The following is a 17,711-nucleotide window of genomic DNA, read 5'->3' as shown; positions in this document are numbered from 1 at the left end:
CTCACCTCAGCTACATCATTACCTGAATTTATTTTAACACTCTTGGGGTTGAATGAGCCCAAATCTCCACAAGCACACTCCAAAATCTAGTGGAACATCTTCCCAGAAGAGTGGAGGTTATTATAACTATAACTATAAATGAGGACTGAATGTAATCTGGAAAGATGAAAAAGCTGATATATATCTTCTGGTTAGTTGCCCATATAGTGTGTATGAAAAACATGAGAAATTAAGTATTGGAAGAAAGAATAAATAATTAGTATACATAACAGATGATAAAGAAGTGGTTTAAAAAAAAGAGCCATCTTTTTGCCTGCTAGCTCCAACCCTCCACACAGCCTAGCAGTGAATCACTGCGTCTAGTGATCGAGCAGGACTCCATCCGTCGTCATGGACACGCAGGGTCATGACCCCCGCCGTCTCGCTCCTTGAGCTGACAAATTTCCCACAATCAATAGCAGCTGCCAGGAGAACGCGAGAGGTCACGGTCGCTCGTGTCGACCAGGCAGATTAAATCCAGCCAATGATGGGTAATTAATGGACTTGATCAATCAGAGGTGATGCTAAACGCTGGCACAGAGACAAAATAGCCCACAAATGTCTCCATCTACGGGGAAGAAAAATCATCTGGGATTTAAAATAAATGTTAAGTGACAGGGATGCAAAGTCATGATGTTTACTGATGCTCACCTTATTTGGGTCCATATTTAGTTAAATTTCATTTCTATAGCACTTTTAAAGATGGACATTGTGTCAAAGCAGCTTCACAGAATTTAAGAATTATTAAACAAAATCCACTTATATTTAAATTCATGTGTATTTATTAAGCATGTCGAATCAGATTGGTCAAGTCTCGCCTATAGTCGAATTCAACGCACTGAAAAACAATAAAAAATTCATGTACTGAATGAAATTTGAGCAGAATATACTTTTGAAGAATCTCCCTGATATTGTAAAATATTTAAATCCCTGCCACCAAGATGCTCCTGCGTCGGTTACAGATCATAGAAAGTAAAACTCAAATCTATCATGGGGTGGTTGGAATTATTCAAAGCTTCTTTCTTTTCTACATTTTTATTGACATTATCATAATAAACGGTGTATTAATTTATTGGTAGCTCTATGTGAAATCAGACATTGAGCACTCCCCGTATAACCAAAATGGCATGATGCTTGTTTCATAACACCGCTGTGAAGCTTCAACGAGATTGGTAGTCGAATCAGGCTCCTCCTATCGAAGAATTGAATCTTCGACTACTCGGGGTCACCAATAGTATTCATATATAGATAGTCTATAATAGAAAACGTTCACTGAATTTTCATCAGAAGTACCAACAAAACCGTTTAGCTGTGTAGAAATAACCCTAACCCTTGTTTACCTAAGGGAAGTGATGCAGCGGCACTTTAGTCCTTTTGTAGTCGGTACAGATCACTCACCTCCTCACCTGGACCGTCTACCGGAACCAGAATTTCAATGTTAAATGTTCCAATGTTCATGTTAAAGTACCCAAATAAACACACGTAACACTTAGATGATTTCACCACTCTTTTTTCTACGATCGCTAAATTGCGATACATTGCGGTAGCTATACCGTCAAAAAAATTCCATTGACTTATAGGCGACATCCTCGTGTCTTCGCATCTAACGTGCGGCCTAATTTTCTAATTCTCAGCAGGTCCTTGTGGGTTCGTTGACAATGAATGCTGACGATCATGGGATAAAAATCTTGCAGGTGTTTTATTTGCATATAAAGTCAGCTAAATGACACGATGAATTAAGAAAAAAAAAAGTCTCATAAACATAGAAACAAGGCATTTACAAATGGCACCAATGACATCATGGCAATATATAGAGCTGTTTTTTTTTTTTCTTTTCTCAGCCTTTCTGCGCGACGTACAACAAACACAACACGTTCCACCAGGTGGAGATGAGAAAGTAAACCGTAACCGTAATAATAACCATGGGCTCAAAGCAGCTGCAAAGATTTCTTTTTTTTTTTTCCAGCTCCTTACTGAAGCGACATTTAAGTTTGGCTTGGTTAAAAAAAAGGATTTGTACAATTTATCGCCATTGTAGAACAAGAGCCTCTGAAGGTAAAGAAGGCAAAAAAAAACAAAAAAAAAAAAAACAAAGCGCTATCAAGGTTCAACTAACACAATCCAGAACAGGTGCCATTATTAATATTATTATTATATAATTTTCCAAATGTCAAAGCAATTGTCCAAACTTTGATTTTTTTTTTTTTTCGCATTACTGTATACATTTATATTTCTGTCAGGTTTTTCTGATTCCTTACTCAAACCATAACGTCTTCCCGGATTTCAGGCGACTTAAAAATGCCACCTACAGAGGCCGCTTTGTCGCAAAATAGTTTTGGAGCACTGCAGGAATAAAAAATAATAAATACAACTTTAAACGGAGATGTTATAGATTTTTCAGCAAAGTACCTCGTGAAACTTCAGCCATTTATTTTCCCCTCCCATGAATTTTCCAGTCGAAATAAAATGTCTTGAGCCGGATTGATGTTTTGATTGAAGCGATAAATAGAACCGCAAAGCATCCTGGGAAATAGTCAAGCAACTTCAATCCTTAAATCAATGTCTTATGCAGGAGAAACAAACAAACAAACAAAAAGTTTGTGAAAAGATGTATTGCTGAGCCTCTTATGGTACCTTATAATGCACTTTAGATACAGACTAAAACAAACTGAACAAGGCAACCGATACAAATGAACCATAAATATGAATTTGGAATTTTTCTTCTTTTTTTTTTTGTTTTCCAGCAAATCATTATTTAAATGGTATGATCTGAATTTTTAAAAAATATTACATATTCATGCATTCGTTTTTTTTTTTGTTTTTTTTGTTTTGTTTTTTTTAAATACAAGCAGTACAAAAGACCATTACTTTAAAGATAAGAAGAGTTGGAGAGTAGAAAAAAAAAGAGAAAAAAAAAAAAACAAAGGGGGGAGCAGGATTAATTTCACGAGCTTCCTGGGTTGGGAAGGTCGAATACGATGGGTGGGTTGGTGGGCTGGAAACTGACTGTACACGTAGACGAGTTGATGAACGTCGTATATCCGTCTGTCATAAGGCCATAACCTGTGTGATGAGACGCAGAACAACAGAGAAGTTTCAATAAGTTGGATAGGAATCATACAAAAGTAAATGCTTGATGTGTTTGGTTTTCTATACACTATAATGACAAAAGTATTGGGACACCCTGAGCTTTCTAGTTATGTGTCTCCAAACTGCAGCATTTTAAACTACAAGACCTGAAGCCACAAAGCCAGCTCCATGCTTTACATGGGATGGACTGGAAGATCTTGAGTGGCCTGCTTCAGATCTCTGACCTCAACTCTACTGATCGCTGGCCTCCGTCACCTCACCTACCTCAGTACCTGACTTTACAAACACCCTTGTGGCCGAATGAGGAACATCTTCCCAGAAGAGTGAAGGTTATTATAACAGCAAAATGGGCATTAATTAAAGAATAGGATGTTTAAAAAAAAAAAAAAAAAAAAAAAAACCCACACCAAACGCATGTTTAGTTGTCCACAAACTTTTGCCCATATAGTGTATATACATACATTAGTATTTAATCTTCAAACAAAATTGCAAACAATGGCGTATTTTCTTTGTGCTGTTGGATATGAAGCTTGTGAGATTGTGGAAAGCACATTGTTTACACTTGTTTTGTTTAGTCTATTATCTTCAAGTAACTTTAAAACACAGCTGCTATCATTTAAATGAAAAAAAAAAAAAAAAAAAAAACATGCAGAAATCTCTAATCTTATTGGTCAGAAAATAAACTTCAAAGAAGAAGTATTTAAAGAAGTGCTTTATACTGTAACAAACACTAGGTTTATCTATGCGCTTGTTTGTCACGTTTAATGTGGTGATGAAGGAGTCTCTAGCGTCGGCGCTTTCTATCGGTCAGATGGCGGAAGCTCAGTGGTTAAGATGTTGAACTTCTGAGCCGAAGGTTGCAAGTTTAAGTCCCAGCACTGCTAAGGTGCCACTGCTGGACCCTTAAGCGAGGCACTTAACCCTCAACTGCTCAGTTGTATAAATTATATAACCGTAGGTAAGCTTGGATAAGGGCGTCTGCCAAATGCCATCAATGGAAATGGAATTGGAATGGTTGGACATTGGACTTTGGATTGGAGGGTCACAATTTCAAATCCCAGCACCACCTAAATGCCACTGCTCAGTTGTAAGTTGCTTTGGAAAAAATTGGCAAAAGCTATAAATGTAAAAATCTATTTTTGTAAACAATTTCAGCATGGAAACTGGTCAGGAAAGAGGAGTTTACTTATTCTGTTTTCTTGTTAAAATAAACATTGGGTTTTGTGCGAGAGAGAGAGAGAGAGAGAGAGAGAGAGAGAGAGAGAGAGAGAGAGAGAGAGAGAGAGAGAGAGAGAAAAATGGAGACGTAGGTGATGGAAGAGCTGTTTACAAGTGCTGTAAGGCAGTCGATCGCAAAAATTTTTCTGCCATTCCCCACTTTAGAGAGGGATGGGGGTGTGGATGGGGAGAGAGAGAGAGAGAGAGAGAGAGAGAGAGAGGGAGGGGATTTTCAAGCCTTACGTGTTCTCCATCACCCCAAAAAATAGTAATAAAACACTTCAAATTTAAAAACGTCCAATGTATTGAAATATCAAGTTCTGAATCATTAAGAGTAAATATCACCAAGCAACTGATGCTGTTTTAATCAACTTGCATTAATGTTCTAATTGTTTGTTTATGATTGCTTGAGTGGATGAATCTTATTTTTCAAATAAAAAAAAATAAATAAAAAAAATAAATGAAATGATGTTTAATAAAAAAAAAAAAAAGAAAATAAAAAATTAAAATCCTGCCTCTTACTGCACCCCACCTGTAATATCTTTATTTTCCTCTAGAGGGAAGCGCCCCACACTTCGAGAACCACTGCTGTAAGGTAAGTGATAACTGGAACATTCTGGAACGTTACAATACTATAAACCGATCAAACCACGATGGGTCTTTCATTAACAAGAAAAGAACTATAAATTACTGTGTAACACAGTCTGGACTGTGGTGCTGATGAAAATAATACATTTCTGGGTGCAACTTTCCAGGAAATCAAAGTTCATTGTAGTTGCTTTGTGTATGTGTTTTGCACAAAATTTCTCAGTGTTATTGAGTGTGCAGGAATCCAAAGTCTCACCTTCATGGATCCCGCCGTACACGTGAAGTTTGGGTCGGACCCGTCTCTGTACCGTGTTGAGTAACTCCACACAGCCCACCCTCTGGAGCTCCTTTGGAACCCAGTCTCTGAACCCTGAAGCAAAAAGCACAGAGTTAAAACACAGTCCACAGTCCGTACGCCACATTTCACCACATGTATCCTCAGTGCTGCGTCCCTACCTAACAGTGAGTTACAAAAATATTACTATATATATATATATATATATATATGTGTGTGTGTGTGTGTGTGTGTGTGTGTGTGTGTGTGTAAGTTGATTACTCATATTTTACAGCAAAGGATTTTTTCCTCTATTCAACCTTTTAATGGTTTCACTACAAACCAAAATACATTTTAATTAAATCAAAATACGACACTTAAGGTCTTGTTGGTTATACCTGATGTGATGTAAAACCAAATCACGATAATCAAAAGCTAGTCTGTTTCTGTTAGAAAGCAGGGGGGAAAAAACCCCCAAACAAAAGCACTTTCTTGTACGAGCTGAATGTCTCCAAGGTCAGAATCATCATGTATTCTTTTCATTATAGAGCTATTCAGTTCTCCCAGAGGGCTAAACAGATGAACCACACACACACACACACACACACACACACACATACACGACAAGAACCATCACCACGACCTGATGACCTCAGCCCTTACCATAATCCTAGACATGCCACATTAACCCTAATCTTTAACCCCCACATTAATCATAAACAAATACAGCAAATCATTTTGTTTATAGTCTGGAAAAAGGGTTTTATTTTTAGAAAAGAAAAAAAAGAAACCCCTAAAAAAAAAAAGGCAGTTTAACTCAAAGTATTTTAATTACTGGATTTATTTATTTATATATTCCCAAATTTTGTTATTTTCTTTTTGGGATATTAGAAAAATGTTTGACTGTGCGACAGACAAATGTCTATAAATCCTACAACAAAAAGATGTTATGACCTTGCTTCTTTCTAAAACAAGAAAAAGGGAAACACACACACACACACACACAAAGATAAATGCGGTAGGCTTTACCCAAAGGAGGCCCGTGAGTCATGAGGATGTCGATGTCCTCAGGGATCTGGTTCCACTTGTCCAACAAAGACTGACCACGAGGCAAGTTAAAACCCCATCCATTAAACCAGGGCGTCCTGAGGAAACACAAACACACACACACACACTTGATAAATATCACATCCAAGTGCATCTGTCTAGAGATGTGTAACACCGGGTCCGTAGCCAAAACCCCAAAAGAGAACTTGATCTAATGTCTCTGCGCTATCGGATATCAAGGCCACTGGCGTCGTCGTCCAGAGCAGAGGTTATCACCAGAGCAGCGATCGAGGCGCAGAGGTCGTGGTCGGAGGCGGCCGATTGATCATGCTGTCAGCGCTGCCGAGCTAAAGCTCGTTAATGCGAGCTTTTTAGTTGCCCTGGGGAACGGCGCCACCGACAGGCCACGCTAACACAGCTAACCCAGTCCAGACCCGGGCTGATCGAGGCCAGACCACGCTGACAGGCTGTTTGGATGAGGTTGCTAGTGTGTGGTGTGTGTGTGGGGGGGAGGTCAGGGTCACGTGCTGGGAAGTAATGCTGAGTGACGGATGAAGATAAATAGAAAGACGAGGCAGGAATTAACTGGGGGTTTCAGAGCGCTGCAAAGACCGAATTCTAAACACGAACGATGATCGTGACAATGTGCAGCCAAAAGTATTGGGACATCCACATTTTCCCACCTGTATGTAATTCTTCCCTAAACTGTTACCGCAAAGTTGAAGGGAAACAATTGTATTGAAAAAGACGTCGACCAATTAATGGGCACTGATAATAAAAACGATGTTTTTTTTTGCCTTCTGATGGGCTGTCATTATGAGAGCGGCCTCTAGAGGTGAATCGGTGATGCACAGTTTTGGTTTTTGTTTACAAACAAGACTGCACGCTGCACGGAGAGCAGTATATTATATTTGATAATTATATTTATTAATACATATATTCATATTTATCTTATTAGCTCATTTCTTTATGATTCAGTACTGTGTTTTTTTATTTTTAATAAAGTTCAGTACTGTTTGTATCCATTTTTAAAACTATTAGTTGATTAATATGCTTTACTATGCTTTAGACGGGTTAGATTGGAAGATCTTGACTGACCTGCTATAGAGCTCTGACCTCAACCCTATTGACGCACTCCAGACTTCCTCACTTCCTCTCCTACCATCAGTACCTGACTTAACCATCATTGTGGCTGAATGAGCACACATCAGAATTAAAAACATCTCTAAAGATACAACACCTTCCCAGGATAGTGGAGGTTTTTATAGCACCAAATATGGACTAAATGTGTGTACTGTACGTATACCATCACTGCTGCGTTATAAGCAGTATAGTAAGGTTAACTCCATTTCATCACACTAGGGTGATAACAGCGTGGCATTTTAAATGCTTGATGACTTCCTCTACGTCATCATCGTAAATACGATCTTTCTGCAGGCTTCTCTGAAAAAAGTCTGCTGAGACGGCGCCGTTTGAACTACAGAGAAAAATCTTGTCATTGTTTATGGTCGCTTTTCTTTTATTCATGAGTTCCCCCAGTTTCACCATTTCAATGGGGCAATGCTCCACGTATTTATTTATACAGCCGTAAACATTCATTTTGTTTATAATTAGCATTTAAAAATCAACCGTTTTCACTGCGATTATTATGCGGTCGTCCGGTTTGAGGAAACTGAGCTGCTTTTTTCATCTTGCAATCAGATGTAATGCAATGTATTCTATAACAATCTTATTATTACAATTATTATTATTTCGGCTTCATCCAATAAGGGGTTGCCACAGCGGATCCTCCCAACGAACATCTCAGCATCTTCAGCTCTGCTACCTCCAGCTCCACCTCCCGTCTCTAAACCATAAAACACCACAGTTCCATAAACTTTCCCTTTTACTCTCACAGATACTCTTCTATCACAAATTACTCCTGCTATCACTCTACTCCACTTCACTCTTTTCTTCACTTCTCTAACACACTCTCCATTACTTCGCCAGCAGCCATATCACCCTGTAGCCCAAGACAGCTTGCCCACTGAAGCTAAGCAGGCTTGAGCCTGGCCAGTACTTGGATGGGAGACCACCTGGGAAAAACCAGGTTGCTGCTGGTAGAGGTGTTAGTGAGACCAGCAGGGGGTGCTCACCCTGTGGTCTGTGTGGGTCCTAACACCCCAGTATAGTGACGGGGACACTATACTGTCAAAAAAAAAAAGCACCGTCCTTCGGATGAGACGTTAAACCGAGGTCCTGACTCTCTGTGGTCATTAAAAAATCCCAGGATGTCTTTCGAAAATGAGTAGGGGTGTGCCCCGGCATCCTGGCCAAACTTGCCTGCTGGCCTACTTAATCATCCCCTCATATTAATTGGCTATATCACTATCTCCTCTCCACTAATATGCTGGTGTGTGGTGGGCATTCTGGCGCAATATGGCTGCCGTCGCATCATCCAGGTGGATGCTGCACATTGGTGGTGGTTGAGGAGAATCCCCCTTTCATATGTAAAGCGCTTTGAGTGCTGCAGAAAAGCGCTATATAAATGTAACGAATTATTATTATTTGCACTGTTGACCCCAGGTACATGAACTGCTCCACCATCTCCACCTCTTCTCCCTGCAACTGCACCACTCCACTGCCCTCCCTCTCATTCACACACATGTACTCTGTCTTACTCCTACTGACTTTTATTCCCCTTCTCTCCAGCACGTACCTCCACCTCTCCAGGCTCTTCTCAACCTGCTCCCTACTCTCACCACAAATCACAATATCACCCGCAAACATCATAGTCCACGGAGACTCCTGTCTGACCTCGTTCGTCAACTTGTCCATCACCATTGCAAACAGAAAAGGGCTCATAGCCGATCCTTGATGCAGTCCAACCTTCGAATTCTATATCAATATGGATCAACAAACACAAGTGTTTATATTAAACTAAAATATGTCCAAAGTATTATGATTTAATTAGAAGATGCTGATTAGTCACAAAAGAGCTCCAGAAAATTAGACTCACAAAATGAGGAAAGCAACAGAAATGCGATACACAAACACACAGGCTATATTTTGCCAAATGTTTGTGGACATCTTATCATAAGATTGGTACGTGCTTTTTGAACATCCCATTGCACATTTAGTCTCCATTTGCTGTTATAATACGCTCCTCCTATGGAAAGATGTTCTACTAGATTTTGGGGTGTGCTTGAGGAGATTTGTGTGAGATTTAAATCAGCCACAAGGGTGTTAGTAAAGGCAGGTACTGATGTAGGTGAGGAGGCCCGGAGTGCAGTCAGCGTTCCAGTTCATCCCAAAGAAGTGCAATAGGGTTAAGATCAGAGCTCTATAGCAGGAGATCCGCCACTCCAACCCAAAGCAACTCCAAAGCATATCTTAATGGAGCTGGTTTTGTGCACAGGGTTATTGCCAGGCTGGAACAGGTTTGGGCCTCCTAGTTCATCCATCCATCCATCCATCCATCCATCCATCCATCTCTCTCTCTCTCTCTCTCTCTCTCTCTCTCTCTCTCTCTCTCTCTCTCTCTCTCTCTCTCTCTCTCTCTCTCTCTCTCTCTCTCTCTCTCTCTCTCTCTCTCTCTCTCGCTCTATCTATAAATATAAATAATCAAAAGGCTATCCCATTTCTCCTCTGCTTTGAAAAAAAGCAGAAGTGCTTTCCGTCTCACCATCGCATCGCTCTGTAATTTTGCCTGAAACGATCTGATGGTTGATGTACAAGCTTTAGTGCACGTGGAGCGCCTTGACCTGAGGCCACATCTCACTGGGGTTTTAACACAATGTGTGGGTGGTGTGTGTGTGGTGTGTAGAGGGCAGTCTCCTGAAGACCACAAGACTGAGGTCTACATTTAATAAATTACACTGAGCAAATGCTGGAGGAACTGAGGGACATGGGAGCAACAGACTTTTTTTTCTGCGGAATGATATGAGAATCGCGTTAGAACCCAGGAGCAGAGAGCCAATTATGGAAAAGAAGAGCGAGCCTCGAGCGAGTCGGTGGGTCGCGCCTTTGTTCACCTTAAAAGGAGGAATACTGTATGGATTTTATTAATGTGTGAAACACGCACACCTTCGCATAATCTAACCTTCCGGATAAACACTGTAAGCGACATCATTTTTATGCACAACACTACAGATAGACACACTTGTTTTTATAACAAAATGAACAAACCCAGAAGAGATAACTACAACTGCTAGTCTACCGTCTCTGTAGCTAAACGAATTGTCTATGGAGCACTCTTTTCCCGAGGTATCACCACTACCTGCCTCTATACACAAGAAACAAAAGAACTCTATAAATACAAGAGAAGGAAGAGAAGAGAAGAGAAAACATTTCCCAAACCCGCCCCTGTGCCAGTTTGCGCTGTGTGGCAGGTTGTGCGGTCTGCGTCGAGTTCACATCCAGGAAGAGCCGTCAGTCTGCGACCGTGGACTAAAACAAACCCGGCGTCAGAAAAGCAGCCGGAGCGCCAGCTCAGTCAACATATGCTGCGTAAACACGCGTCCTTCATCAGCTCGTCCGGCTCCGGACCCCCTGCTCTGCCTGCAGTACAACAGACTGGACAGTCAGCTAATACGTCTAGACTACAGACCATTCAACTGATAAATTCAACACGTTAAATCCGTCTAACGTCTTCTATAGCATGTAATAGCATCAATCACAGTTTTGGTGGGATCAGCATGACTGGAACTTCGGCCATTATAATGAAATTGTTTTGTTGAAAAAGTTTTAATCATACAAATCCTTTTTTTTTTTTTTACGTCTGTATTTGTATATGTTTTTATTATTATTATTATTAATAATTTTAAGCAAAATTGACTGTAAAGGAAAAAAAAAAATTCAAGTTGAGTTTTGAACATCTTCACGTTTCTTCGGTTTCCTGCTAACTGTAATTCCTACCCGCAACTGTTTCTATTCGATTCAATTCAATTCATTTTTATTTGTATTGCACTTTTAACAATGAACATTGTCTCAAAGCAGCTTTACAGAGATAATGTGGTGATTAAAAGTGAATATGTTCTTTATAAGTAAGTTTGTCCCTGATGAGCAAGGCGGTGGCGACTTACTGTCTGGCATACGTGAAACGAAACAAAAACCTACAACTAAAGAAAAAAAATTGCGAATCTAAAAAAAAACTAAGGATGAATCAAATAGTGCTTGATTTTATGCGCTAGCTTTAGTCACTGTGGTGTCTCATTTGAAGAAGAAAAAAAAACAAAGACTAGTCTGAAAATTTTTTCAATTTCCCACTAACTGGTTCTTTTGTCTGATGTTATCAAAATGAAAGAAAAACATACAACTAGAGAAAAGAATTACTAATATGAATGAACAATGTTAAGGTGGATCAAATAGTGCTTCATTTTATGCACTAGCTACAGCTACTATTGTTTCTATTTTGAGCAATAAAATAAAAAAAAACATGGTCTGAACATGTTAAGTGTGGTCTATTGTTTCTTCAGTTCCCCACTGACTTACTGTATTTCCAACCTGCAACTGTTTCTACGGTCTGGAATACAGAAAATAAAACAAATGTACAACTAAACAAAATTTAATTGCTAATCTTACTAAACTGTGTTAGGATGGAGAAAAAGGGCTTCATTTTAAGCACTTAGGTGTGGGTCCAATGTTTCTTCAGTTCCCCACTGACTAACTGCAATTCCTACAAGGAAATGGTTCTAGAGTCTAAAGTAAAGAAAACGAAAGAAAAACGTACAACTAAAAAAAAAATAAAAAAAGCTAAACTGACTAAACTTGCAATGAAATCCAGCAAGAACAGAAAAGCAACAGAAGCTACACACGCATTAAAAACCTACCAATAATGTGTATTGCTGGTGTAGGATTTGGGTCTTTAAAATGGCGCTGAAGATCCTTAGAGTGCTGTACATCCGATAGAAGAGCGCTCACAGCCTCGACTTAGTTTTCAGCTCGAAAATTTGTCCGTAATTTAAAAATATGCAAAACTATGCGCTGCCATTAATGGTATGCATTTATTCCGACCCGATTTTGTACGTCGAGGGTCATTTGGTTGAAAGGTTAAGAAACATGGGACCTACAAAAAATCTAATATAGATTTTTTTTCCTTCTTTAAATGTGTAAATGTTATAAAATTTAAATAGTGTGTGTGTGTGTGTGTGTGTGTGTGTGTGTGTGTGTGTGTGTGTGTGTGTGTGTGTATTATTTCAGCCTTTTTTTGTGAGAGGAAAAAAAAACATTCTGGTTTGCTATAGGCGTTGTGTAATGCACAGAAGACAGACACAGAACAGGCCAAAGTGTAGGCTCGTGAACGATAGCAGTGAAAGAATGTGTGTGTGTGTGTGTGTGTGTGATGGATGGGAGAGTAAATAAAGGTGAGCAGCTGCTTTGAGCCTGTGCTTTATATCGTTCAAAAAATTATTTCGTACTGGACTTTAGGGATATTTTGTTTGTGCCAGTGGAGTAGCAGAAGGATCGAGGCCACGCATTGATGTGCGATGTCAAAAAAAAAAAGAAAAGCAGGTGAGACGTTCCTGGTTGAGCCATAAGACAGAGTGAAATAAATATAAATCTTCTAGCAGAGCCTGGAGGGGCAATGGCTATGGAGTTCGGAATGATATTCTATAGTAAACGTATAAAATGTACAGGTGAAGAAATGCACAATTCATGAAATCAATAAATCAGATTTATGGTTTGTTTGTTTTTTTAATGGCTGACCTTTCTTTGATTCTTTTTCATCTGATTTTTTTCCCCTTTCTTTCAACCATACAGTCATAACGAAGAAAAAATGAAGTCGAACCTGTCAGTCGGTGAGCCTTCACAGAGCAATTGTGTATTTTGGCTACCTCAGCACTTCAGGTTAGTGAACTCTCACTGACCCACACACACACACACACACACACACAGGCTGGGCCCTTCAGGTTATTTATAAAGCAGAGTAGCAATCTCGAACTTCTACAGCTTCTAGAGAGCGTCCATGTCAGGCCCTGCAGCCTCGCAGAGACAAAAAGTTTAGTGAAATATTTAGCTGTCCTTAACGGAGCGTTGGCAGAGAGAGAGAAAAAAAAAAAAAGAAAATGAGCGAGAGTAATAAGAGAGAAAGACCGATAGAGACAGACAATGTCAAAAGTGATACTGGAGAAGACGAACAGAGACTGTTCAAAGGGTCACCTTTGGGTGAGCGGTGGAGCGAGAGAGAGCGAGGACAAACCGAGAACAAGAAAGAAAGACAGAAAGGCAGAAAGAAAGAGAACAAGAAAGAAAGAAAGCAAGAGAACAAGAAAGAAAGAAAGCGAAAGCAAGAGAACAAGAAAGAGAACAAGAAAGAAGGAAAGAAAGAAAGAAAGAAAGAGAACAAGAAAGAAAGAAAGCAAGAGAACAAAAAGAAAGAAAAAAGCAAGAGAACAAGAAAGAAAGAAAGAAAGAAAGAAAGAAAGAAAGAAAGAAAGAAAGAAAGAAAGAAAGAAAGAGAACAAGTAAGAAAGCAAGAAAACAAGAAAGCAAGAAAGAAAGAAAGAGGAAAAATGTGGGGGCTTTGGGAATTCCTGTCCACATAGATTCTGCACATGTGTCCACAGGACCTGGGAATCTTGTTTATTCTATAGGGGAATAATGAATGTTTCATTCATTGTAACGTCTAATTTATTCATGGTGCACATTTTTGCAAGAACCACCAACCTTGCAAAATCAAATAAAACTAATTCTGATAAATGAGACTCCCCTCCCCATCAAGCAGCACGCTCGTTGTGGTGAAGCCTAATGTGTCATTGACGCACAAAAAAAGTCTAGAATAAAACTCTTGTGCAAAATCACGAGCAACTAGTATAACCATTTTTAACATATATGTAAGTTGGATAACTAACAGGTTTCCTTATTAAACTTCAACCTTCGTTGTTCTTTTAAACTATACAAGTTGTGTGGGACGTCACCTCTGGTCCAAAAGATGATGTCATTCTGCTATTTTAAAAGCTAGGATTATTTTGCTTAAAAATATTTAATAGATATTCATTTGGAAAGTCTGGACCGCGAGAAACCTTTACCTTTGATGTGAAATCTCCTAAAAAAAACTGTCTCGAAAACTCCTATTCCAGGTGTTCTGCTATTTTAAAAACTCTGGAAACCAGGACTCTGTTCAACAGGACAAAAGGTTAGTGGCTGGTCCCCCAAACACAAAAAGCCAGGAGTTGGTCCCCGAACTCGTGAAACATGGGTTTGTCAACAATATACTCAAGAAGCCCAGGGGTGAGTCTCCCAGACAAAGAATCCCAATTCCTTCCCCTGATTTTAAAAGCCTGGGCAGCTCCTGGAGAATCTAGAATCCAGGAGTAATCCTATGAATCTGGGAGCTTTAAAAAGCTCTGGTTGTCTTTGGTAAATGTGAAATCCTTTGAGGAAATGCTAGTAGGCAAATGGCTTCCTGACTTGAGTTGAGTATTAACCCCTCTGGCTTTAATTGACCCCTTAGGATTTCTTGCCCGTTTCCCCTCCCCATTATTATTATGCTTTTAATATACTATCAGTCTTTTAGCACTGACCGTAGCCAGCTAGACTCTGTACCAGATGCTAGAGTTCTACAATGAAATCTAACCACATAAAAAATCTAATCCAGTGTAGATGAATTGTTGCCTGGTTGAATGTTTTTTTTTTTTTTTTTGCTGTATGTCAACAGATGGTTTCAGGGTCAACCTTTACAGACCTTTTTACCAAATGTATTATCTACCTTAAAAGGTCCCTAGAAAAGGTTTGATTTGATAGAAAACGCTACTAGTAATACGGGTAATAATGTATTGCTTGGAAATAAAGGCTAAGCCCTCACTCATAGGTCTGAAAATAACCAAGGTGATAACACCTGACAAATGACTCTGCCACAGAGGGGGTTGCAAGGTGGACCAGAAGTCCACTTCATAATTCACAGAGAGTCCCCAGTGGTCTAGACAAGACTGAACTGTTCACATATAATACCAGCATTTGCTAACAGTGTACTTTTATACAGATACATACACACACAATATATATATATATATATATATATATATATATATATATATATATATATATATATATATATATATATATATATATATATATACACACACACATACATACATACATACACATTCATACATACACACACACACACACACACACAGGTGCCTCACGTAAAAAAATATTTAATCCACACAGGATTTAATCCACACAGTCCTCAGCAAGAACGTCTTTGCCGTTTCTCGTCTGTGTGATTCTGGAAACACGAACCTAATCAAACTCAAAAAGCCATATCCCCATCTCCACCGCAGCCACTTGAACGTTGATCAGAACTAATGATGCGTATCCTTTTCTTAATCAGGTCTTGGAAGCACAGTCAGGACTCTAGTGCATCCACTTCCAAAGCCAATGCTGTATCAATAATTAAATCACTGCTTCACACGATTTACCGTCCAATAACCATGAGTTGGGTTTGCAGGGAAGGAACCTTCAAAGAGGAGATCGTTTATCTGGATACCAGTCAGGCACACACGGAGCTCTCGGAATTAAAGCTTAAGCCAGGTATTCGTGTAGGGCTGACTGGGTTAAATTATGCATAACGCCTGCAGCCTATGTAGGCAGCTATTTGGTTTACAGCTATGCAGAATGCAGATTTATAACCTGGTCGGTGTTGTTCACGACTAGATTAACGCATACATACAGCAGCAGAAGCATCAGTGTAAAGGATGGGAACACCGGTGTTACTGCTGGGTTTAGAAACCAAGAACAATGGTGGAAAAAAATAAAAAATAAACAATGACAGCTTCCTAAAGTACCCAGTAGAGCCAATTACTGGCATAGGGACAAAGAGTGATGGATTTGTTCAATTCACAAAAGGCATAGGAATCCCGAATAAACACAGCACAATAGCGAAACCTCATTACGAGCTCATGGAAGGGACTCATGAGGATGGTGCAGGGAGCAGAAATAATGGTCAAGGAAACAAGTGAAACGGACACACGGGCTTTGGTCTTTTATGTGAGGACGATATAGATGAAAATATTTCAAGCAATTATTCATTTATTCATTTCTCATCAAGGTTGAATTGGACCCGGAGCCAATCCTAGGAACACCGGTTGCGACGTGGGGATACGGTCGGTCTGGAACGGCGGTTCGTTACACAATACAAACTCTTACCGCTAAAATACTGAGGATTCCTGCTGGAGCAAATCCAGACTCTAACAGCAGCTCGATGTCGTCGATATCCTGAAACCCTTGCTGGCACGGTTACCGTAACATACGTGATTCCAGGAGACAGAGCCATGCTATGGTTTCCATGGCAACACCGATGACAACGACCTCACCACCACCAAAAAAAAATAATCTCACGTGGCTTTGCCATACAAAGCTCGCTTGCACTTGATGCGAACCAAGGTCACATGACTGTTGTCCGCTTCGCTAAGAGGATTATGGGGGGGGAAAGTCTTTGATTTGCAAAAGCCGGGGTGTAAAGCATGCTCCTCGCTCGAACCAATCAAGAGGGCTGTTCGTGGGAACGTATATTATACAGCTGTACATCAGACGCGGCATAACGTTAAGGAGCTTATGCTAGTGTGTGCCATCTTAGAAGTCATCCTGTAAGTGCAAGTTGCCTTAGGAAGAAAAAATAAATCTATGTGTGGGATATTGAAGCTATCTGGAGCAACAATGTTTGAATAATCATTAGCCTTGTCTGGGTCAGAAGCAGAAAAGGTCAGAACCACCATGAAATGAAGCGCATGATAAATAATCTCTCTTTTTTTTTTTTTTTAAGTAGAGCTTGTGTATCAGTTGGCCCCACAACACAGACGAGCATCGCCGAGAGAGTTGAGCCTGGCTGAGCTCTTTGTGCCGAGAAGAATGAGGCAGTGGAAATGACCTCGGTGCTTGTTGGGGCCCCGAGGTCAGGAAGGTTAGCGCAGCCTGGGTCAGCCCAACGTCTGATCCACAATCCCAACAAAGAGGCAGGATGTTCAGGAACAAAGGCCACTTCCTGCGGGAGAGGCTGGGAAAAAAGCAGGACCCGAAAGAGGTCCCCCTTCCCCCCCACATGGCTGCTTCTGCCTGCTTTGAACGAAGAATCTCATTTCCTTTCAGCAGCCAAAGATATTTGGATTTCTGGGCAAGAATTTCTTGCAGCTTTGCAGCTTGCAATCTCGGGTCCTGTTTGCTGCAAACAGTGTCGCTCTCACAAACCTCAGATTTATTTATGGCAAGGGTTTACAGTCGGATTAGCAAAATGCCCCAAGAAACCCCTCAAAAAAAAAAAAATTGTAACCTTTTTTTCTCCCCACGAGACAAGCTTTCAACTTGCCTTGCACTGCGCTGTACCCCATCCATAAACATAAATGAATACTCCGAGCTGCTATCACTCGTCTTCATAGTCTCGTCCTTGGTCTTTTCACCCACATGGCAATCTCGTACAGCCTTGAGCCTCGGTACAAAGGTGAGAAAAACCCTAATACCTGCTGACGGATGAGTG

General features: G+C 40.1%; 1 protein-coding gene across 1 annotated transcript in view; it reads right to left on the bottom strand.

The window, feature by feature from the left end:
- Positions 1 to 1,714: 1,714 nt before the first annotated feature.
- Positions 1,715 to 17,711, bottom strand: part of mpped2 (metallophosphoesterase domain containing 2b) — a 34,221-nt gene continuing 18,224 nt past the window's right edge. Inside the window, exons 5-7 of the mRNA XM_046850441.1 lie at positions 6,239 to 6,354; positions 5,192 to 5,305; positions 1,715 to 3,102 (exon numbers count right to left, since the gene is read on the bottom strand). Of these exons, the coding sequence (XP_046706397.1) occupies positions 2,984 to 3,102; positions 5,192 to 5,305; positions 6,239 to 6,354 (349 nt within the window). The 3' untranslated portion in view covers positions 1,715 to 2,983. The remainder of the gene's footprint in view (positions 3,103 to 5,191; positions 5,306 to 6,238; positions 6,355 to 17,711) is intronic.

Source organism: Silurus meridionalis, chromosome 5, assembly GCF_014805685.1.
Source record: "Silurus meridionalis isolate SWU-2019-XX chromosome 5, ASM1480568v1, whole genome shotgun sequence".
Classification (NCBI taxonomy): domain Eukaryota; kingdom Metazoa; phylum Chordata; class Actinopteri; order Siluriformes; family Siluridae; genus Silurus; species Silurus meridionalis.
This window is presented reverse-complemented; position numbering and strand designations above follow the sequence as displayed.